The sequence below is a fragment of the Scyliorhinus canicula genome, chromosome 4 (assembly GCF_902713615.1).
Source record: "Scyliorhinus canicula chromosome 4, sScyCan1.1, whole genome shotgun sequence".
Taxonomy (NCBI): Eukaryota; Metazoa; Chordata; class Chondrichthyes; order Carcharhiniformes; family Scyliorhinidae; genus Scyliorhinus; species Scyliorhinus canicula.
Genome location: NC_052149.1, coordinates 119,451,333 through 119,476,705, shown reverse-complemented (window position 1 = coordinate 119,476,705; position 25,373 = coordinate 119,451,333). Strand labels below are relative to the sequence as shown.

The 25,373-nt window shown below is 44.5% G+C and overlaps 1 protein-coding gene across 4 annotated transcripts in view; it reads right to left on the bottom strand.

Moving 5' to 3' along the window:
* ralgps2 (Ral GEF with PH domain and SH3 binding motif 2) overlaps positions 1-25,373 on the bottom strand; it is a 646,420-nt gene that overhangs the window by 33,155 nt on the left and 587,892 nt on the right. For all 4 annotated transcript variants that reach the window (XM_038795105.1, XM_038795106.1, XM_038795104.1 and 1 more), the window contains one exon: positions 4,321-4,413. In XM_038795105.1, coding sequence (XP_038651033.1) covers positions 4,321-4,413 — 93 coding nt within the window. The remainder of the gene's footprint in view (positions 1-4,320; positions 4,414-25,373) is intronic.

Genomic DNA, 25,373 nt, shown 5'->3' with positions numbered 1-25,373 from the left:
TCGGGCACTTAGTCCTGCGATCGGAGAATCGCCCCCTTTATTTTTGTGGCTGACATTGTTTTTTTCTAAGTTTGGACAAGGATCCCTAGGAATGTGGTGTAGGTTTCCCGGTAGCAAGGAGGGCATTCAATGGGAAACTTCATTGACAATAGCGGGATCAGAAAATTCTGCCGCTGGCCAATGGTGGGTCTCTTCCATGAAACACGTGGCCATTGCGTGGAAAATTGCGGCCAGTATATCATTATCTGCAGATGCATCCTCTGAGAGCACATACAAATAGTTAGATGGTCTCATCAGTAATTCACATGGTAAAGCAGATATCACTTGGATGAAAGTGCCCATCATGCCCAACTATTCTTTGCACGCCATGCATATCAGCTGAAGTCATTAATGAAGGGGAAACCCTAAAGAGGCAATCTTTAAAAAATATTATATTAATAACATTATGAAGATAACCACCATCTCATATTGAATAATTATCCTCTGGGAGTATAAATCAGTTATTTTCTGGGCCTGCAAAATCAGAGTAATCATAACAAGAGAGTCACGCACAACAAATCTCATGAGAAAGGAAAAGAGGTTACATGGGAGAGGGGTGAAATCAGGTCATGTAGAGCATGAAATCACTTAAAGAACATATCCTTAAAGGTGAGACTTTTAAATCCTCATTTCAGTATTGTTTAGACAAGTCTGCCAGATAGAGTCAAGGGAAACAGGTGTTCCCCTCATTTCAAATGAGAGACCTACAGTCTCAGCAGACCTGTCAAATTCTAGCAAAGACTGGAAACTTCAAATGTTGCAGATGTTCACTGAAATAATTGTGCCTCAAACTTAAATTAAGCAAGAATTGGAGATACTTAAGAGCTAATTGTAACTCTGCCCACTGGTGAAAATGGGCTTGTAACAATCTGAAAAAGCTGCTGCTTTTACTGCTTGGATGAGATCTTACCCACTGCCATATTTCTGGGGCCATTCGCACAGTGAGCCAGACACCTACCTGAATCAAGCCTCTTAACGAATGAAAATCAGGGTCTTATGACATAACACAATTTTAACAGCCTGCTGGCTGCGTGTGTAAAACATGGCGTGTGAGAAATCAAATGATCTGAAACCAGTGAAGGTGGAGACAGCATGTTCCATAATCATTTGGAGGAAATCAAAGAATCAGAGAAAGCAGAAGGAAGGGAGAGAAGAATGGGGCATTTGGGGCAGCACGGTAGCATAGTGGTTAGCATCAATGCTTCACAGCTCCAGGGTCCCAGGTTCGGTTCCCGGCTGGGTCACTGTATGTGCGGAGTCTGCACGTCCTCCCCCTGTGTGCGTGGGTTTCCTCCGGGTGCTCCGGTTTCCTCCCACAGTCCAAAGATGTGCGGGTTAGGTGGATTGGCCATGCTAAATTGCCCGTAGTGTCCTAAAAAGTAAGGTTAAGGGGGAGTTGTTGAGTCACGGGTATAGGGTGGATACGCGAGTTTGAGTAGGGTGATCATTGCCCGGCACAACATCGAGGGCCGAAGGGCCTGTTCTGTGCTGTACTGTTCTAAATTCTAAAGAATCTATGCTTCCTATAGATTCAACGTCAAAGCACAAAAGTCGACCATTTTCCTTTCAGTTGCTCACAGATCTTTTGCCAATTATCTCAAGCCTCAAATTTAAACCAAATCATCTAAAAAATAACTCTCTTTGTATGGGAAGAGTGGACTGTGGTTTTAGAGATAGCTGCTGCATTGCCCACTCTGGTCAGCTGATGAGTCAAGGGTAAATAGTTGAAGAAATATAAATTGAAAGGAAATAGTCCCATTGCATTGCTCGTCCCCAAGTGTCTTCAAATGAATTGGAGCAGTCTTGATGGATTGCATAGTCTTTTTCTGTGCTGTATTATTCTGAATCTAAATGCCAATTTTCCCAGACAGCAAAATCTCTAGTGGGACCCTCTCCATTCTTTCAGACATCTGGCAAATAGTGGTGTTTTCTGCACAAAAACACAGGCAATAACAGGTTGACAGAGGTGAACCAGTAGCTGTAGTATATTTAGGATTTCCAAAAGGCATTGATAAGATGCCACAAAAAAGGTTACCTCACAGGTTAAGAGCTCATGGTGTTGGGGGTGATATATTAGTATGGAAAGATGATTGGCTAACTAACAGGAAGCAGACAGTCAAGCTAAACGGGATACTTTCACATTGGTAAACTGTAACTACTCGAGTGCGATCAGTTATTTCTGATCTATATTCATGACTTGGATGAACAGACTGACTGTTTTGTAGCCAGATTTGCTGACAATACAAAGATAGGTAGGAAAACAAGTTGTGAGGAGGATGCAGAATCTGTAAAGAGATATAGATAGGTTACATCATAGGGCCAAACATTTGGCAGATGGCATGTAATCTGGGAAATGTGAGGTTGACTTTGGCAGGAAGAATTGAAAAGCAGAACAGTATTTAAACGGAGCGAGACTGCAGAGTGCTGCAGCACAAAGGGATCTGGGTTTCCTTGTATATAATTCTCAAAAGGTTAGCATGCAGGTAACAGCAAGTAATTGGAAAGGCAAATGGCCTGTTGGCCTTTATTGCAAAAGGAATAGGGTGTAAAAGTAGGGATTTCTTGCTGCAACCTTGCAGGGGCATTGGTGAGATCACATCTGGAGTATTGTGCACAGTTTTGGTCTCCTTTCTGAAGGAGAAATATATTTGCATTGGAAGCAGTTCAGAGCAGGTACACTCAGCTGATTCCTGGGATGAAAGGATTGTTTTATGAGAAAGATTAAGCAGCTTGGGCGTATACTTATTGGAGACATATTACTGGAACATATTAGATTCTGAGGGGCTTGACAGAGTAGATGCTGAGAAGATGATTCTACTTGATGGGAAATCTAGAACTCAGTGGAACAATTGAAAAATAAAGGGCGTCTCATTTAAGATGGAGATGAGGAGACATTTCTCCTTAAAACATTATTAGTCTTTGGAATTCATTTCTGCAGAGCATTGTAGGCTGGGTCATTGAATATATTCAAGGGAGTCAAGGGTTATGAAGGCCAGGCAGAAAAGTGGAGTTACAGCCACAATCAGATTAACCATGATTTTATTGAATGGTGGGATTAGGTTTGAGGGGCTGAATGGCTTACTCATACTCCAATTTCTTATTATAGACGTCTGGAGCGGGATTCTCCGACCCCCCCGCCGGGTCGGAGATTCCCCAGGGGGCGGCGTTAATCCTGCCCTGCCGCCGGCTGCCGTATTCTCCGGCGCCGGTTACGCCACGCCAGTCGGGGGCTGTCGGCAGCGGCCCCCCTGGCAATTCTCCGGGCCCTGATTGGCCGAGTAGCCATCAGTTCCTGGCCAGTCCCACCAGCGTGAAATGGACATGGTCCCACACGGCAGGACCTGGCTGGTAGGCTGTCTAGTGGAGGCGTGTCCGGGGGGGGGGGGGGGGGGGGGGGGGGGGGGGGGGGCGGGCGCAGGAGGCTCCGGCCCCGGGTGGGCCCCCCACAGTGGCCTGGCCCGCAATGGGGGCCACTGATCTGTGGGCGGGCCTGTGCCGTGAGGGCACTCCTTCCATCCGCGCCAGCCTCTGTAGGGCTCCGCTGTGGCCGGCGCGGAGAAGAACCCCCCTAAGCATGCGCAGGAAACACGGCGGCCGGTCTGCGCAAAACCACACCGGCGGTTCTGCGCATGCGTCAACGTCCTCAGGTCCTTCGGTGCCGGTTGGTGCGGCGCCAACCCCTCCGCTGCCGGCCTAGCCCCCGGAAGTGCAGAGGATTCCACAACTTCCAGTTGGCCTGACGTCAGAGTGGTTCATGCAGTTCTTGGCGCCGGGCCAACGCGCCAATTGCGGGAGAATCCCAGCCCTTATGTCTATGGTCCTTCTGTTGGGCAGTCATATGAGCTATCATTCCCTGTCATGCCATCTCTCCTGCCTTTTACCCCATCACAGACCTTCCTTTTATCCTTGTTCCATCTGTTCTTGCTCAAAATCAATTTCATTTCCAACCTTTCTAGTTCTAATGAAAGGTAACAGATCTGAAACATTACCTCTGTCTCTTCACAGGTACTGCCTGACCTGCTGAGTATTTTCATCTATTTTTATTTCGGATTTCCAGAAAACACAGTATTCTGTCTTTTGATGAGAAATATAAAATCTGTTACTCTGTGCAAATGTAATAGTAAATGTTGATGTTCTCCCTTAAGAGCCATAACATAAAACTTTCCAATGGGAGTGTCTACTGTCATGGACTGAGACAGATTATGTTTAATATAGCAGATTGCTTTCATTGGATTCTAGCTAGTCTGAGAACAACCGGTTTTTGGGAAAACTTGTACTTACATGCTTTCTTTCTGTTGGTTTTAAAGACTTGGCTGAGTAGTAATAGAGTTTTGTTCCACAGAGTGCCACCCAGTACTTGGTCCATGATGCAACCTACAGAAAAAGACCACAACTAGTAACAGATCTGGTACTGTACCCCAATCTGGGAGGAAGAAAATCATGGAGTGGTTGTTTTGGTGGGTCAACCAACTTTATTTTCAATGTGAACACCAGGGGAAGTGCACTATGAGCCACAGGATTTACATCTGTCAAATCTGGAGAGCTCTCGTTATTCATTTGTTTGTGCAATTCCCAGCAATAATATATGCATGGGCTATTATTTTTCCACTTGGATTTTCAGCACAAAGGTCAAGCTTCTAAAATTCCTGTTTAGTCTATGCAAGATCATATATTGGTATCTTTCATTGCACTGAGGTTGTTTGAAATTACATTCTGCTTGCCTCGGGGTGATTAATATTAGCAAATATAAGAATAGGTTGGCAGTTGTGTGATATGAACACAAGTAAAAGCATATACAAATGAAAAATAAATTCAACCATTTTAGAAGATTATTCTGAAAAATAGGTACATATTGACGAAGAGTCTTACTGGTATTGTTCTTAAACCTGTTTTTGTTCAGTGACATCAGCCGGAGGACATTTTGTTTGTTCTTTCTTCACATGGGAATGCCTCCACTTTGCATTACCTATACCTTAGGTAGGAATCTTTGCGGCACAGCAAAATTGAACAATATCCTCATAACATCGCATGAAAGGTGTTTTAAATATTGCAGATGGCAATAACAGTCCAAAAACAGGGTTGAAGTACTTAATAACAACGATGGCATCTTGGTGTCAGGGTAGCTACTTGCCACCTAAGCCAGATAATTAATTGACATATTTTATGCAAATAAGAAAATGTGAAACCAAATAAAAAATTAATTGAGACAAACTGGAAGGCTTCCTTCTTTTATAAAAATGTACAGTAGATAACTTTAAACAGGTGATCTCTCATGGGGTGGCTTGGCTCATGGTAAATAGGAGCAAAATTCTCTTGTAGCAACAGAACCATTGTACTAAACAACACAATCTATTATGCTACCACCAAGTTGTCCATGCAAGGCCACAAGATTTAATGGTTTCAAATGGAAATATCCCAAGTATTTTAAAGACCAAGTTGCCTTGAAGGGAAGAAGGGATGAAATCTCAGGGACGTTAAATGGAGCTGAAGCTCAAAGTTAACAATGATATTACTAAATAATATTGCAGGCACAATTTGGCGTTTGAGCTTTTCCGGATCCTATCTCTGATGTTCTTGTAGAATCCACAGAATCCCTACAGTGCAGAAGGCCATTCAGCCCACCGGGTCTGCACCGAACCTCTGAAAGAGCCCGCTGCCTCGGCCTACTCCCCGCCCTATCCCTGTAACCCGGTAACCCCACCTAACCTTCACATGTGTGGACCGTGGGAGGAAACCGGAGCACCCAGAGGAAACCCACACAGACATGGGGAGAGTGTGCAAACTCCACACAGTGACCAAGGCTGGAATCGAACCCGGGTCCCTGGCAATGTGAGGCAGCTGTGCAAACCTCTGTGCCACCATTCATCGGTTGTGGAAGGAGTGAACGTTTAAGGTTTTGGGTGGGGTGTTGATCAAACAGACTACTTTATCCTGGATTGTGATGAGCTTTCCAAGTGTCCTTTGGGCTGTACTCATCCAGGAAAGTAGAGAATATTTCATGACATTGAAGATGGTGGACAGGCTTTGGTGAATTAGGTGGTGTATTACTGTTACAGAATTCCCACCTGTGGCCTTGCTTTTGTAATCAAAGTATTTATATGGCTGGATCTGATCAATGGGCAACTCCCAGGATGCTGATCATAGGGATTTACAAATGGAAATATCTTTGAATTCCAAGGGTAGATGGTAAGATTATTTCAATGGTCATTGACTGGCACTGGTGTAACACAAATGTTACTTGCCACTTATTGTCCAATATTGAATCTTGTCCAGGTTTTGCTGTATGCAGGAATGGGCAGCTTAAGTACTGGAGGAGATGCGAATGCTACAGAACACTTCAATTGTCAACGAACATCCGTAATTCTGCTGTTATGATTGAGGTAAGGAGCTGATGAACAGCTGAAGATGGTTGGGCCTGGGACGCTACCCTGAGGAACTCCTGCAGTGATGCCCTGGGGCTGGGATTATGGGCATCCAACAACCACAACCATCTTCTTTAGTGCTAGGTATGATTCCAATCAGGGGATAGTTTTTTCCCAATTCTCATTAACTCCAGTTTTGCACGTGATCCTTCTTGCTTCACTTGATGTCAAATGCAGGCACTCTCACCTCACCACTTGGGTCCACATTTGGACCAAGGCTGTAATGAGGTCAGACGTGGAATGGCTCTGGCAGAAGCCAAATGTCAATGAGAATGTTATTGAGAAGGTTATTGCTGAGTAAGTGCCTCTTGATAGCACAGTTAATGACCCCTTACATCACTTTACTGATGAACGAGAGTAGACTGATGGGGCAGTAATTGCCAGGTTGGATTTGTCACGTTTTCTCTAGGCAGTGTATATCTTGGTAGGTGCCAGTGTTGTAGTTTGTACTTATAAAGCTTGGCTCGGGATGTGGCTGGTCTGGAGCACAAGACTTCAATTTTCAATTGTTGTCAGTTGTCACTGGCCTTCACTATATCCAGCACATTCAGCTGTTTCTTTATGTAGCTGAACCCAGTTTCTTTATCAAATTGGCCAAAGACTGGCATCTGTGCAGGGTATCTCAGGAGATGAATAGATTATCCACTTGGCAGTTCTGGCTGAAAATGCTTGTTTATGTTTTACCCTTGTCTTTTTCACTGATGTTGGGCTCCCACCATCAAAGATGGACATATTTGTGGAGACTCTACTTGCAATTAGTTGTTTAATTGCCCACCACCATTCACAACTTGATCTGGCAAGACAGCAGAGTTTGGATCTGATTCATTGGATGTGGAAATGCTTAGTTATGCCTATTGCATTCTGCTTTTGCAGTCCGGCATACATTTGGCTTTATCAGGTTGGCGCCTGTTTTTTGGGTTTGCCTGGTGTTGTTTCTTGTATGTTCTCCTTCACTCCTCATTGAATAAGAGTTGATTCTATGACTTGATGGTAATGTTCTTCAGTGAGGGATATACTAGGCTAATAGATTACAGATGTTGTTCAGTATAATTCTGCCGCTGCTCAATGCCATTACATTTAAGGATGGCCAGTTTGAGGTGCTAAATTTGTTCTGAATCTAACACACTTTGCATGGTGGTAGTGACACACCACAACAAATGGAAGACTCAGTATGAAGATGCAATTTAGCCTTCACAAATACTGTCTAGTGGTCACTCCCACCAACACTATGATGGACAGATGCATCTGCGATAGGTGAGGACAAGGTCAGATAGGTTTTTCCTTGGTATTGGTTCTCTCACCACTTGATACAGGCCCAGACTGGATGATACGTCCTTTAGGACTTAGCCAGCCCTATCAGGAGTGGTGCTACAATGTAACTATTGGTTCCAGGTACCAAGAGTATATTTTGTGCCCTTGCTGCACTCAGTGCTTCTTCCAAGTGGGGTTCAACATGGAGGGGTTCGATTCATCAGCCAATAGAGATGGGTAGGCGGTAATCAGTAGAAGGTTTCCTTGCCAATGTTTGACCTGATGCCATGTGACTTCATGAAGTCTGGAGTCAATATTCAAACTTCAAAGGGAACTCCCTCCTGTCTGTAGAGCACTGTGCCGCCACCTCTGCTGTATCTGTCCTGCCAGTGAGATAGGACACAACCAGAGATGGTGATCGCAATGTCTAGGGCATTGGCTGTAGGTATGATTCTGTGAGTATGACTACATTTGGTTATTGCTTAACTAGTCCATGAGACAGCTCTCCTAATTTTGGCAATGCACCCAGATGCTAATAAGAAGGATTTTGCAAGGTTAAATGGCCAGTGTGCTGCTATTATTTCTGGTGCCGGATAGTCAGTCCGGTTTTATTCCTTTTTGACTTTTCTGCAGCAACTTGGCACAACTGAGTGGCTTCCGCGGCCATTTCAGAGTTAAGAGTCAAGCAATGGACAGAATTTTTGGCCAGACTACGGAAGGATGGCAGATTTCTCTTTGTTATATGATGGCAGTCATTCATATGGATTTTTGTAACAATTGGCAGTTTCATAGACACCGTTACTGAGATTTAGCAGTTTGGTACAACTGAGTGGCCTGTTAGACCAAGCTAAGGACTTTTATGAACTGTGTGGCTGAGAAATAGGCTTATTGATCCAGATTTTGCAGTTCCTTCAAAATTGATAGAAATCCAGAAGCTCTAGAGTGTATGTTGTTCATGTTCCTGCAGATTGAAATCAGTTAGTAGATCTTTGTGCCACTTTCTTCAAGGTCAGCAATGAGCACCACTATTTTGCCACATCTGCAAAGTTCAGCTAATTTTCTTTTTGGAATAAACTTTGGATAACAAACAAATGTTTTCTGTGATGTTTCTGCTCTTTACCAACTGTAGCTCCGTGCGTTTCCTCTAACAAATCATTCAAGGATTCTTCCAAAGGCTCTCAATGAATGCAGCGCACCCTGCGTGTTCTACATACCAGGAAGGTAGTAAAGCTCAATCACAGGTCTATGCAAAATAGAAAGGGAGTGCAATAATTGGATTCAATATACCTGTTGGGATGAGAAAGGAGATGAATTATGCACTATTCCTACACCTATTATTTTAGTGCCCATGAATATCTGTTGTCAAAGGTTTGTGTGCGGATGTTGGATGAGAACAGAACTGGATTCAGCTATGATGCCCAATGCATTGAGTGTTGGGAGACCATTTTGACTCACCATGCCAAGATTGACCTTGGGCTAAGTGCTGTTGCAGCACTGCCTTCAGACAAAGAAAAAGGGAAGAAAATTTTACAAAAAAAGTCAAGCTTAGTTTTGCTAAACAAATTATGAATAAAAAAATGAAGAAATATACAGCAGTGCCACAAGTACTGCAAAATACCATCAAAATCAGCTTACAATAGCCATTTGAAAGGATGCAATTTTGATCTAGAGCACATCTGTTTTTGTTCCCTACAGATGAGGAATTCTGTTCTTTTTCCACTGCAGTTGGAAAAAAAATCAGAACAAAGGACAGAAGCCAACATAATAGTGTGACCTTTTCCTCAACTTCAGAAACTGAAAAATAGTTCCAGATAATGTCAATATATTTCAGTTAAGGTGTGCTCAAATGTTCCCATCATCATTTCCATATGATCTTTGCTGAACTTTTGCAGTGGAATTCGAGCTACAAACTATTTTGTGCACACTATTAATCATTAATGCATCACTTGAGAATACAGCACAAGATCTACTGTGGTTTGAGTTGTGAATCAGAATGGGTGCACTTCACCTTTGCAACCATTAACCTTTTCCTCTCACAACAACAAATCAGGATCCCACCGTGGAGAAGCCAATAATCATCACTAAAGGCTAATCTCCATACAATGAACGGGAATGACCCCTGACCTAACAGCCTCCTGTCATCTAACCGTCTCCTCAGCAAGTGGTCACGCAGGGACCAATTAGAACACCTTATTTAAAAGTGTGAAGCTGCCGGAATGGTTGCTGTGGGGATACGGAGAGGTGAGTAGCCATCTTCACTCCCGGGCAATGAGGCTGGGGCAGTGGGGTTGCTCCAGAGAGGGGGGGGGGGGGGGGGGGGCTTGATGTCTCAGAGCCCGCGGATCTGCCGCGTCACCCCATGGATCGTATGTACCCAGTACATGGGAAACCCCAGCCCCTGCTTGCCTGTCCCGCCGATCACCCATAACTGCCACTGACTGTGGAGGCCTCTGGCCACATGGCTGAAGGTTAATAGGGAATTGGCAATGGTAGTTAAGTAAGCACTTCACACTCTCGTTCTTTTCGCCGGTCCATAGGGCATACTCGAGAATGGACTTCTTTGCAGTGGAGAATGTGGTGCTTCTAGGAATATTTCACGATAGTTATCTCCGACCACGCTCCACATTACATGGATGTGAGGTTGGAGATGGGCCGTGCCCAGCACCCCACGTGGAGGTTGGACACGGACCTACTGGCTGAAAAGGTCTTCTGCTAAAAAATATCACAAGCCATAGGCGAATACGTTACAAATAACCAGAATGGGAAAGTCTCACCTTCCATGTTCTGGGAGGCACTGAAGGGGCTGATTAGGGGAGAGATTATAGCCTACAAGGCACAAAGAGATAGGGAAGAGAGGGTGGCCGGTGACAACTGATCGACTCCATCCTGGAAGTCGACATAAGGTACTCCGAGGCCCCGACCGCAAAGCTTCTGGCGGAGAGGAAAAAGCTACAAATAGGACTTTAACCTGCTCTCCGCCAGGAAAGCAGTGCAGCAACTCCGCCAGACACAAGGGACCTTCTACGAGCACGGGAAAAACCTGGCGCCTACTGGCTTACCAGCTACGAAAGCAGGCAGTCGTGAGGGAGATAGCGCAGATTGAGGATAAAGACTGATGAGCAAAAAGAGGTCAACCAAATGTTTGAGACCATCTAGAGAATCCTCCGACGGGGATGCGGAGATGAAACTTCCTCGATGGACTGGACATGCGAATCGTGGGGAAGGAAAGGTGGGGTGAGCTGGAAGCACCATGGGTTCCCGGTGACCTTCTTTAAAAAATTCGCACCAGCCCTGGCTCCGCATCTGTGGGAAATATTTGCAGACTCGCTCACGAGGGGCACCCTGCCTCCTCTGCTAACACAGGCCACGATATTGCTGATACCCTGATACCCAAAAAAGTCAAGGACCCAATGGAATGTTGGTCATATAGACCCATTTCACTGTTGAATGTAGACGTGAAGATACTCACAAAAGTCCTGGGCAAGAGCCTGGAGAACCGTGTACCAGAGCTGGTCGCAGAGGACCAGACAAGCTTTGTCAACGGTAGGCAGCTAACTCCGAACATCAGTCGGCTGCTGAATGTAATAATGACCCCCTTCTGGGGAGAGAACACCAGAGGTGATCATTTCCCCGGATGCAGAAAAGGCCTTCGACCAAGTCGAATGGAAGTATCTCATTGAGGTGCTGGAGCGGTTTGGGCTTGGGACAGGATTCACCTCATTTCATTTCATGGATGAAAGAACACCCCCGAGGCGAGCATTCAGACCAACACCACCAGAGGCACAAGGCAGGGGTGCCCACTGTCCCTGCTTTTGTTCGCCCTGTCAATTAAATCACTGGCAATCGCTCTATGAGTCTTGAAAAAGGGTATAGAAAGAGGGGCAGAGAGCACAGAGATGACCTGTTCCTCTACATCTCAGACTCACAGAATGGCCTGAAAGCAATCATGCAGCTTTTGAGAGAGTTCGGAGCCTTCTCGGGCTACAAACACAACCTGGGCAAGCGAGGCATTCCCGGTGAACTTGAACGGGGGAGGGACAGACCTGGAGGGCTACCATTCAAACTAACACAAAACAAATTCCACTACCCGCCGATCCAGATAGCCCATGACTGGACACAGATCCACATGTGGAACCTGACCAGTCTGGCGGAAGAAGTAAAAAAGAATCTACAGAGATGGGATGCACTCCTGCTTTCCCTGGCGGGGAGAGTGCAGATGATCAAAATGAATGTACTGCCGAGGTTCTTCCTGTTGAGATCCATACCGATCTTCATCCCCAAGGCCTATTTCCACAAAGTGGACAAAATGGTTATGGCGTTTGTATGGGGGGATAAGAATCAGTGGATCCCCAAGTTGACACTGCAAAGGAGGAAGAATATGGGCTGTCTAGCCTTGCCAAACATACAATACTCCCACTGGGCGGCCATAGCCAAGAGGGTGAGGAGATGGATACGAGAGCCAAACACGGAATAGGTGAGGCTGGAGGAGTCCTCCTGCAAGGGAATGACCCTCTGAGCCCTCACCATGGCAGCGCTCTCATCCTCCCCCCATCAAGGGACACATCCAGCCCATTCTCCAGAATGTAAAAATCAGAAATGAAGCCTACCAGCTGCTGATTTAGTTGGGTGAGAAGTATTTTGGACTGAAGTGTAAACATCAGCCCATAACTTCCTGACACTTCAGCGTCGGATTGGGGGGGGGGGGGGGGGGGGGGGGTTACCCTAAAGATGCACTAGGGAATCCCTCTGGGAAGTTCCCAGGTGAGGGTTAACGCGGCAATTGTCCAGAAGCATCAACGTCCCCTGAACAACTGTGCTGCGCTGGAAAGCATCCACAAAGTGATTTAAATCGATAACTTCAGATGGTTCTGCCAGTTTTACACCCAATAGTCCTCTGAAAGAGCTGGAAGAAATAAAACCACTTTAAGTTTAGTGTAATTAGTTTAAACACCCAGACCAAACACCACACAGGACACCCCAACCACCAGCACCCCACAGGGTCCTTTTAACCTATCTGCGTCTCATCAGCCAGAGAGTAAAAAAGGGGTTTCGCCTCGCTGAGTTCACTGGAGTTGCACCGCACTATGGACTTCAGCGATTCTTTTACTGCAGGCACCAAGCAGCTCCAGCCAGCAAAGGTTTCAGCATGTTTCTCGAGCACGTAATTGCGCTTTAAACTGCTGTAATTCTGGAGGGCCATGACTTTATGCTGCTAGGCGGATGTTATGGCCCAATATTGACACAAGACCACTGTGGGATTGAAAGATACAATTAATGGGCAAAATGCAAGTGGTCCAAAGTGACTCTTTTTTTCATAAATTAGCTTTTTGTTACATTTTCTTTTCCCAGTCTGCCCTTAATACCATAACAAAGAGATAACCTGTAGTTATCTGCACATATATTTGCCTATTTGGATTGGTCAGACAGAACTGACAACTATTCTTTCATTTCACTATCCTCCTGCTTTCACATTCTGCGTTGTCATCTGGAACTGGAATGTCAGCCAATTTGGGGATTCAGAGACAGGTTTCTAATAGTATGCCATAGTTGATTGATATATTGTGCAGCTGGATTCCATAAAAGCTGCTTTCCAACAGTTCATATTTGCAAGGGCTGAAACGTTTCATATTGTCAACCGATTTGGTACAATTTCATTAATCTTCTCCTGTTGAGAAAACTTAAACCACTAAACAGCCATCTCATCATTCCCGAGAGAGGATGCAGACTGAATTCCTGCAGTCTCACAACTTCATTTTCTGATGTTTAAAACCAGTTGCCAAATGGATTCAACTTGGACTACAAGGAGCAGCTTTGTTGTTAATGATTACAATCAAATATCTGGACAGTTTTCATTTCCTCACTATTGGCAGCATCTGTAGATTCAGAATCTGACGATTAAAATCAGTGTTGGACAACGCACTGGAATAAAAAAAAATCACTAAATTGAAATTGTTAGACAAAATGGCATCACAAATGACTTGTAAAGAAGATTAACTGGAGAGATTAGTCTGAGAATTCAGGTCTCTGCACACAGAAATGATACTGCTGACCATTTCACTAATTCCAAATGGCAGCAGTATCTGAGGAAGGCCATATAGTTGGCTGTTCTTAGATGTAAAATATTTCATATCATACTCTTTCAAGGTCTATGGCACAGGTACTTTTCAAAGGGCTAATATCCTACATGCACAGGAAGAGTTTGGGGCATTTGATACAAACAGTAAGTGGCAGAGTAGGAAAACATTCCATTCCTGAGCAGTGATCAACAGCCCTACTTTGTTCAGTGCAATATATGTAACTTCTAGTGTTTCTGTGCGAGTAGAAACCTTTCAGATCATTAACTCCTCAAACTCATAAATAAAAAAGTGACTTATCCTTTAGATGCTGCTGAATCCCTGTTACTTGTTTAAGGGTGGCAAAGCCTGATTTTCAGCTGATGGACATAGATATCTTGAAGCCTTCAACTTCCATTCTTTCCAAAATGGGGCAAAGCACGGTAGCACAGTGGGTAGTACTGTTGCTTCACAGTTCCAGGGTCCCAGGTTCGATTCCCGGCTTGGGTCACTGTCTGTGTGGAGCCTGCATGTTCTCCCCGTGTCTGCCTGGGTTTACTCCGGGTGCTCTGGTTTCCTCCCAGAAGTCCTGAAAGACGTGCTGGTAGGTGAATTGGATATTCTAAATTCTCCCTCTGTGTACCCGAACAGGCGCCGGAGTGTGGCCACTAGGGGTTTTCCACAGTAACTTCATTGCAGTGTTAATGTAAGCCTACTTGTGACAATAGATTATAAAAAGATTATATATAAAAAGCGAGGGAGGGTGGGGAGCTTTTGACATGAAGATAACTAAGACTGAACAACTTGCATTAAACTCTGCAGTCCTAAAAAAAACTATGTGAATATTTGAAGAGTAATGTTAAAAAAAACTGAAGGGTGTCAAAAACGTTTCCATTTGTGAATACCATAATACAGTACTTAAGTACCCAATAACATTTTTGGAGCAATTATTCTCCAATCAGTCGGAAAAATTAAATTTGATTTTGAAGTATTTAACTGTGTGCCATATGCTTTTAAAATTGCTGAAACCTGCATATGAAGTGCACATGGAAATGTTCCTCCTGGTTTGTGTGTAATTTTTAGAGGATTTTCTCTGAATGAACAGGTAAAAAACACTGAAGTGCTATGAAACAATGAGATGCTCTCAGGTCATTAACAGAACCTTGTATAATTAGTATTCCCAAGTTTTACATTTTAGAACAAACACAAAATATCCCAAACAGGTGAGTGAATGAATAAATGACATAGAATTTTTAATAATAGGGAATAATCCAGTATCTATGATGAAGTGAGTGGACGAGGCGGACAAAATGAATTCAGTGTCAGAAGCTGATCACAATCACCAACGTTGCCAATTATCTGCAAACATTGTCTCATGAGTTGGGAGACCAGTCGGATTCAGAGTTTTAGTCCAAATCTGCAGCATTTGAGTAAGGAGAAAAGAGTTGTGGCTGGCAACACTCGGGTAACTCACCATTTTATTAATGTCCATCAATTGTGTGATTAAAAGTGCCCGGGTATATCCTTGATCAGCTGAAATGGTCTCTCCCATTAAACAATTATTGCCAATCTTTTACTACTTGTTATGAAATGAGAGTTATGCTGAAAAGATAATGGCCTTTTAAACTAAAAATAACAGGCGATATAAATAATGTTGAAGGTAGGAAATATTAAATCAGTTCTGAGGTTAGTCCGAACGTCCAGATCATCATCCTCCCTTCCCGTTTCACTCATGAGGTACGAAAAAATTTGCCTGCCATTTTAATTCTGTCCACACTAACCAACAGCCTCCTATACTGTTCCAATGAAGTTCAACAAACAGCACCTCATCTTTTAATAAGACTCGTCATAGCTTTCCGATTTCAACATTAAGTTCAAGAATTTCACCCACATTTTTTTGGACAGCAGCCGTTGGTAATTATTCTATTACTACTTATACCTCCTCTGTGTCTCTCATTTTGTTTCTTGTCATATCACCAACCTTTGTCTTATAATGTCCCCTGCCCTCCACAGTACCATCGTCTTTTTGCTCCTTCCCCCCTATCTTTGCTTTGTACTTGCTTAAAACTTGTTACATCTCTAACTTTCTTCAGCTCTAATGAAAGGTCATCGACCTTTCATGGTTGGTGACACAGTGGTTCGCACTGCTGACTCACAGCTCCAGGGACCCGGGTTCAATTCCAGCCTCGGGTGACTGTCTGTGTGGAGTTTGCACTTTCTCCCTGTGTCTATGCGGATTTCCTCCAGGTGCTCCAGTTTCCTGCCACAGTCCAAAAGGATGCAGGTTAGGTGGATTGGCCATGATAAATTGCACCTTAGTGTCCAAAAGATTAGGTGGGGTTACTGGGTTATGGGGATAGGGTGGAGGTGTGTGCTTAATTAGGGTGCTCTTTCAGTGGGTCAGTGCAGACTCGATGGGCTGAATGGCCTCCTTCGGCACTGTAAACTCTGTGAAACATTAAGGTTGTTTCCCTTTCAATGGTGCATGGTTTGCTGGGCATTTTCTGCCTTATTTCAAATTTTCACCATTTGCACTATTTTTCTGAAAAAAACAGGTGTCCCAGTGGATAAGGAAGTTGAGCAAATTTATCAAGGATAAACAATTATACCATGTGACACAGCTCATAAATTAAAAACTGTTTAGTATCCAGGACTCAAATATACAGTTGCAATTTATTTTGTTAACCATAATCCACAGCTTTTCGACAAACCCCTCCTGCCCACCCAAAAGCAGGCAGTGGATGACTGGAGAATTGGAGCTGCCACATGCCCTGGCCTTCCAGATCAACCAGTTAGTCTGATCTCAAACATGGCCCATAGATTTCTCCTGTCAGCCCATTTCCTCATAGACACTCACAGCGTGCATTAGATAACACCCTCATCCTGCACTTTAACCTCAATTCCTTTTTACACAAAATTTTGCCTTTTTATTTTCCTTCTGTCCTCTAGGGTGGTGGCCATCTAGACATGCACTTGCAATAAGAAAGTCAGAAGTTTTTGTACATTATGAAACAATCTCCACATCCAGAAGATAACAGACATTAAGCAAGAAAAATAATGGCTGAAATTCTTTGGTCGTCACGATTCACTTTTCCCGCTGGCAGCACACCCCTGCCAGCGGGTTTCGAGGTAGCTTGGATGGTTTCAGTTGGAAACCCCATTGACAAGTGGTGGGAAGATGGAATCTCACCACCAGCGAATGGCGCACGGCCGAGAAACACACGGCTGGAGTACCAAAGAATCCAGTCCAATGCCTTTCATACAAAGTACTCTCCTACCTCAAAGTAAAACTTGCTCCTTTTTTAAAAGGTCACACGTTCCAGGAAAAACTGAAAACTTATTTCCCTTAGCAATGTCTGCCAATCAATACAGGAAGTTGCTGGTGTCAACTTCAACAACTATTACCAACCAACTCCACCGAGGTCAATTCTTTCCACTTTCCGTTGTCAATTTGGAATTTCCCTCAAAGTCTCTTGAAAAATGTCTCAAAATTAATTGTTACATAATAACTGAAAGCTCGACTCAATGTTAAACATTTCATTCAATCACTCTGATTCACAAAAATCACAAGACAGATCATCGTAGCTCACCCATCCAGAAGATCAAACCTGTACCCTAACATACATTCACATTGCTTCTCAAACAATTACATAGTGATAGGGTGAATTTCCACATATATGCTGAAGACACTCCACCCCTACCTTTCTACCACTCCTCTCAGCTCTAGGCAACTGCCCAAGTTGTGGATAAATCAAAATTTCCACCAATTGCACAAAGGTATTTGGCACCTGCCACAAACTTTCCCCATCAATTACTCCATCTTGCCTTCTCAATTCTCATTCAAGATGAACCAAACTGTGCAAAATATTTTTTGAATTCTTATTAATTTCCAAAAGAGGAAAGGAGCAGGTAAAGAAAGTACAATACAGTATCATTATGCAACTCCCCTCCAATAGACAGACAAAAACTATACAAAAAATGTTAAATTAACAGTCAACTGTAAATAACTCTCCAAAGAGAGAAATGGTTGCCCTCTACATGGATCCTCTTATGGCATACTTAATCTTCTCCAAATGTACAAAAGACATTAAGTATTGCAACCAGGATGAAGCATTCAGTGGCTTGGGGGACTTGCAGGTTAATAAAATCCACCTGGTTATTAATGAAGCAAATGCAATGACGTCTGCCTCAATCTTAGTGAAACTGACCAGTGCAGATGAGACTCCAAATACAGCTATCAAAGGACAAGGCTGCGGGCCAATATCTAGAACTTTGGAAAGAGTGTTATGGAAGGATGGCCTAAAACTGGCAAGCTTTGGGCTTGACCAGAACATGTGGGTATAGTCTGCAGAGGCGAGCCAACATCTGTCGCATTTGTTGCTTGTGTTGTAGACAAATTTAATAATTCTGGCATTGGTAAAGTGAATCCTGTGCAGAATGTTAAACTGAATTAAGCTTAACTGAGCACAGAAGGATGTGAAGTTGACCCTAAAAAGGGCTTCCTCCCACCAATTGTCCATAAGCTCCATTTCCCAAACATTTCTAACCTTATAGAGAGGGGAGAGTCCAGAGGATATAACGAGACCGCACAACATTGAAATAGAACTACCGCTGGTTTGAGGCAATGACAAAATCCCTTTCAACAATGTACTTGAAGGTAGTTGAGGAAAGGATGGACAGTGTGAGCGAACAAAACCACCAGCTTGAAAATAGTGGTAAAGATTAGATTCAGGTAAATTAAATTTGGTTGCAAGCTCGCTAAAGCCGGCGAAGTTCCCATCTGCAAACAGGTCGGTAGAATGTTTGAGTCTCATCGTCCTCCAAAAGCAAATGTCGAGTTAAGCATGGAGGACAAGAATAAGTGGTTATTATAAATAGGACCTAATAGGGAAAGAGTGGAAAGTTCAAAATGCTGAAGAAATTGTTACCACAGTCTTGAAGGAAAAATCACAACGAGTTTGACTTGTATTTAGAGGAGGCAAAGGGTGGCGGGGCACAAATTAAGACAGGAAGAGAGGATGAGCAGCAGGCGCTCGCTTCCGTAAACTTAGATCATGACACTGTGTTAAAATCTTTTGAATATTGGTGGCCCAATAATAGTACAGGAGATTAGGAAGAGCTACCCAACCAAGTCGCCCTCTTTGAAGTATCGCTCTACAGGCTCTCTGAGTACTGACTGCCCAGACAAATCAGCTTGGTAACGGTAACAAAAATTGCTTTTAGTAGAAAAATAGGGAGATATTGGAAAAAAAAAACAAGAATCTGGGCAGAATGTTCATTTTAATGGATTGAATTTTGTTAGCTAAGGAAAGAGGCAAATTGTCCAGCACTACAAATCCACTTTAATTTTGGTGACTAAGCTTGGAAGATTTGTTCTGCGAAGAGTCGCAATACAGTGCATGATGTTCACATCCAAATAGCAAATACCAGCACCAGATATATGAAACGGCAAAGCTCTTGGGGGTATTTATTTGGCACCAGTTAATTGGGAAACTCACCTTTATTGATATTCAATTTATAGCCAGAGAATGAGCCAAAGACACGGAAAATATTCATTATGCCATCAACACAGGCAATAGGGTTAGTAATGTATAATTGGAGGTCATGAGCTTATAAGGACATATGGTGCTCCACACCGGCTCGAAGGATACCCTTTAACAGTGAGGAAGACTTTAAGACTATTGACAGGGGTTCTATTGCCAAGGCAAAGAACAATGGTGACAGAGGATACACTTGACAGGTTTCCTTGGATAAGGGAAATATTCTGAGTGCAGAGTGTGTGCTGAATGTAGGAATTTCAGATATATTGTATTATATGTAGTTGGTGCAGTGAGGGTTAAACACCTGGGTTAGTATGTCACTGCTGCAATTATGTTTTTTGGACACAGGTGCAATTAAAGCATTGTAAAAGTTGGGCTAATGGAATTTTGTTTATGTAAAGAGGGTTCCCTGGGGAGTAGATAATGAGAGACATTATCTAACCAAATCCGTTCTAAGTGTGGTAGCGAGAGAGAATCGTCAGATGATTCTCGCCGCCAACCCGGTGAGGCCGTCACTGGTATTTAATGTTAATCAATCACTTAATGATGCCACATGGGCTGCACGCCGCAAATGATTATCCTGCCAGCTGATTTTTCGGGACCATGCCCAGAGGCTCCCCGCTAATGAGGGGGAGGAGCACTTTAACCAATCCCGCAGAGAAAACCCCAGATAGCACACAACCATGCCACCGCACAGACCAGCTCCATGATTCAGGGATGCCGACTTGGCCAGACTGATGGACACAGTGGAGTCCAGATGGGATACCCTGTTCCCCCGAGGGTGGATGAGGGTCAGCCATAGGTCAGCTAGTGCCGCCTTGGAGGCAGTGGCAGCAGCCATCAGCTTGGGTAGGGTCAACAGCAGGACCGCCACCCAGTGCCGCAAGAAGCACAGCGACCTCAACCGGGCCACACGGATGAGTTGGCATCGGCCCTCTGGCACCATCTTGCCTGGCTCATAACAGGCGGAAATGGGACCAGATGGGCCTCGGAATGCCGGACCTCAGTGTCCTCGAGCTAGAGTAACAGGCACTGGTGGTTGCGGAGGTGGCCGAGGACAGGTCGGTCACTGCCATCGAGATTGCCCTTTGCCGCAGAGGTGGGTATTCACCAGCCCACACCCAGATGACCTGTCACAGGTGAGTTGTTCATGCCAGCATGATCTTTCCCTCCCACTGACCACATATCCATTCTCCCGCAACATCTCCATCCAATGGCATCGGCCCTTCTGCGGTGGCCCTCCCCTTGCTGTTCAAGAGAATGCCTCAAAGGAGAGCTCCGAGGATGAGGCCATTGATGGGTCACGGCCCAATCTCCACCAGTGCAGATACGCACACCTCGATGTGGACATTGGGGAGCCGTCACGGCTGGCTGAGTCAGATAGCACAGGGTCATTCAGAGCTCAATCCAACTGCCCTTCTGTCCCGAAGTGACCCCCAGGGCCCTACGACACTGATTGGAGGAGGGAGTGAAGGGGGCCGACCTGGAGCCTCCCCATGGGGTGACAACAGCATCACCAGCTCTCCCGAGTTCACCCCCCCTCCCCCGACAACGGCGCAACACGGGGTCAGCGTGTAGAACAGGGTGGCGCGGCTAGGCATGTGCCACCGCCAAGTCAGAAGACCAAAGTTGTGGCCTTCCCTTCTCTGATTGCCCGGTGACAAATTTTATTGGAGTGGCGGTCAGCAACGCCACTGGAGGTAGCGGCCTGGCTGTGCGATTTATACAATTTTCTTTGGCTGGAAAAGATTAAGCACGAGTTAATGGGTTCAGCAGAGGGTTTCAAGGCAAGGTGGGGGATGTTCGTGACCGTGTTTGAGGAGTTGTTTGTCGCGTGTGTTTCCTGAACTATTTCAGTATTGTAACTTTTCATAAATGTTTGGAATAAAATAAATTTAGAAAAATAAATGAATAAAATGAAATATTGTGGTTTCTGTCCGATATCCTAACAACGGTTGGGGTCTGGTCCGGGATCGTATTAAGAGTTGTGAACACCCGCGGTAGAGGCATACAGAGGCAAACCCATTAATTAAATTTTGCACCAAATCAAAATTTATTCAAAATTGCAAACAGATAATCTCACTCCACCCGATCAAAAGCCTTCTCGAGAGACAGAAACTTCAGGGATGGTCATATATGGGGAAAATATGTCAAGAATACAACGTACATTTGAGGATAATTGTAATCCTTTTACACTGCCCGTTTTCTCATCAGATATTATGTCAGGAAGACATGGCTCAGTACCTGAGCTAACATCTTTACGTCTATGTTTAAAAGAGAGATAGCCCGATGTAAGCCACATTCTTCAGGGTCCCTGTTCTTTATTGAGTATGAGCGAAATGGAAGCTTGAGGCAATGTAGGGGGCAGAGAACCATGAGAAAATGAGTCATTAAACATATCTATCAAAAAGGGCGCAAGTTGAGTGGAGAACCTTTTCTCAAAATCAATAGGGAAGCCGTCTGTACCTGGAGCCTTACCAAATGCAATTTGGTATCTCATCCAGGCACAAAAGATCGTCTAAGTCTATGCTCCTGTCGACATATACAGATGGAATGTCCAAATTATTTTGGAAGTCAATCATTGCCATGCTATCCAACGGGAGACCAGATTTATAGAGGTTACAATAAAAGGAAGCTGAAGGTCAAATTAATACCAGAAGAATCAGTAGTAAGATTATGGAAGAAGTCATAGATCTGGGAGATAAACCAAGAAGCAGATTGGCACCTGAGGTGGTGGGCTAGTAGGCAGCCAGCTTTGTCCCCGTATTCATAAAAAGTCCCCCTTGAACATTGTAACATGTGCATAACTTCATTTGTGGCAAGTAAATCAAATTGGATTGGATTGGATTATTGTCATGTGTACCAAAGTGAAGAGTTTTTCTGCATGCAGCTCAGACAGATCATTCTGTGCATTAAAAGAAAACACATAATAGGGCAAACATAAAATACACAATGTAAGTACATAGACACAGGTACGGGTGAAGCATACAGGAGAGTAGTACTACTCAGGAGAGAAGATAGAACATAGAACAGTACAGCACATGTGTGAAGAGATCAGATCAGTCCATTAGAGAGTCGTTTAGGAATCTGGTAACAGCGGGGAAGAAGTTGGAAGAGTGAGTATGCTGGGTGGGAAGGGTCTTTGATTATGCTTCCCGCTTTCCCAAGGTATGGGAGGTGTAGACAGAGTCAATGGATGGGGGCAGGTTTGTGTGATGGACTAGCCAGTGTTCATGACTCTGGGGCTTTAGTTTGTTTTAACAAAAACATCTATAGATATACAAAAATCCTTGTCAAATAGTAGGGTTGTGTCAAATCACCACTGAGCTGACTATTAGCTTTCGACATAAGAGCCAGTCCAAGGGAGTGGGGTGCATGGTCCGATATAACTACGGCAGAGTACTCCGCAGTTTTAATTGAGAGAAGAGCTCTCTCCAAAAACGTTGATGCGAGAGGAAGCATGGTGACATAAGAAGCAGAAGTCATGCGACCGGGTGGAGGAAACGCCAAGGGTCCACACAATCCATTTGAGTAATAAAGGTGGAAAGAGCTGGATGCAGCACGGTGGCACAGTGGTTAGCACTGCAGCCTCACGACACTGAGGACCCGGGTCAATCCTGACCCCGGGTCAGTCCCTGTGGAGTTTGCACATTCTACCGGTGTCTGCGTGGGTCTCACCCGCACAACCCAAAGATGTCCATGATAGGTGGATTGGCCATGCTAAATTGCCCGTTAATTGGAAAAAAATAATTGGGTACTCGAAATTGAAATAAAAGGCAGAAAGAACCTCGGAAATGCTGGAGAGGGCAAAAGTCTTTGGACTCGAGTAATCCAGCTTCAGATCTATAACAATTTAGTTCCCCGCTGAAAGTAAGATGGTGGGTCTCTAGATAAGGAAGGAAAGATAGAAGCAAAGTGATAAATATTGTGTCAACCCAGTTAGGGAAAAGGTGTGCCACTAACTATTGTATAACGTCCACCAGAATTTGAGATTACATCTAAGGGGGAGAACTGTATTCTTTTGTTAATCAAAACTGTCATCCCCTAGCTTGGCTGTCAAAGCAGGAGTGAAACACTTGGCCAACCCATGCTTTATGCAATCTGATGTAACCTCTTGCCCAAAGATGCATTCAAGGAATGCAATATCAGTGTTAAAGTCCTTGAGATGTGAAAACACTTTGGAATGTTTTACTGGACCATTTAACCGCCTAACATCACATGTGACTGATGTGATCGAGAGACCACTACCACCCTGACCTCCTGAGCTCGTCATACCTATAGGAAGACTTTATAAAAGGGTCAGTAAATTGAATGGAAAAGAAAGCAAAACCAAGAGGATTCATTACGTAATGAAAATGGCCAAATACAAAAACGGCTTTGATTACTGTCTGTGCAGGAAAACCCTCCCACCCACTCCACCCCCAGAACAATCATCACACCCCCAAACCACGGGAACAAAAACCCAATAATGTGAAATAAACTTTTAACTAAATAAAACAATGAATCAAATCACAAGCTTGCCGTTATAAACAAGATGAGGAGCGGATATTCCGTTTGATATAACATCCAGTATGAACCAATCTAGTTCATGCAACACATGAGCTACATTATTTATAATTCACCATTGGGAAGTTGCTTGTTCTAACCGCGTAGAAAGACTAATGTAAACAGACAGTTGGACATGCCCTTAATTTTAGCACTTTAAATTATAGAATCCCTACAGTGCAGAAGGAGGCCATTTGGCCCATCAGGTCTGCACCAACCCTCTGAAAGACCCCTACCTAGGCCCAATTCCTGCAACCCCACCCAGAGGGGCAATTTAGCATGGCCAATCCACCTAACCTGGACGTTGCTGGACTGCGGGAGGAAACTGGAGTACCCGGAGGAAAGCCCACGCAGACAGTAGCCTGAGGTTGGAATCGAACCCGGATCCCTGGTGCTGTGAGGCAGCAGTGCTAACCACTGTGCCACCATGCCTCCCTATGGCCGATACAGGATTTCAAACATATTACACCAAAAAACAAAACCACAAACTTAGTAAGACCATCAAGTATGTGCGGTTGAAGGAAAAAGTCTGCCTCATCTGAGAAATTATTTTCTCTGTTAAATGTGATGTGAAGATGGACAGGGTGAATCAGCCCAAAGCTAATTCCTTTCTTGTACAGCAAGGACTTGATGTTGCTGAATGCTGCATGCCTCCTTGCCAGGTCCACACTCATGTCTCAGTAGATCCTGATTGAGTGGCCCTGGTAAGTAACATCATGGTGCTCCTTGGCCCACTGAAAAACAAGCCCCTTATCTTTGTAGCGATGAAACTGGACTACAATGGCTCACAGGGTGTCACCAGGGCAAGGCTTCGGCCCAAGGGTAGGATGGGCTTGGTTTAGCTCTGGGAGTTGGGGGATATATCTCTGCCCACCACCTTTTTGAATAATTCTGACATAAACTGTGTTGGGGCTCTGCATTCAGTCCTTTCTGGCATGCCAATATACCTCCCCCTTAGATGTAATTTCCGGTTTTCCGGATCATCGACTTTGCCCCACAATCACTCACTCTCCTTAATTGCGACATTCAGCTAGGATTGCAGTGTATTGATCCTGTCGCTGTGGTCCGAAAGGGCCATCTCAATGTTGGTAAAGGTGCTGGCGTTAGATTCGATAGCTAAATTAATGGTGTCATGGGAGGACTGAATAGGCTCCAGCGATGCATCCAGTTAATTTTTGAGCTCCAGAGACAAATGTCTGTTGGGATTTGTCGAACTCAGTGATCAGAATTTCACTCAAGAGTTTCAGTTGTTAGAAGCGTGGGGGGGGGGGGCTTCCGGTGACGGTGATGTGCAGTGCAGACACAGATCAGGTGGCTCTCCTCCAGAACATAGCCAAATAGGCACTTTTAGCCCGAAAATTCAGTAGCATCTCACTCTCAATTGAGAAACGTAAGGAGCACACCCAGCATTCCAGTAAATGGGAGCTCGAGAGGTTGAAGAAACGGCAGGAGCGGAGGAAAAGGCTACGAGCAACAGGCGGGGAGTCAGCAGACCCACGAGGCGAGGGGGCTCCAACTACCCC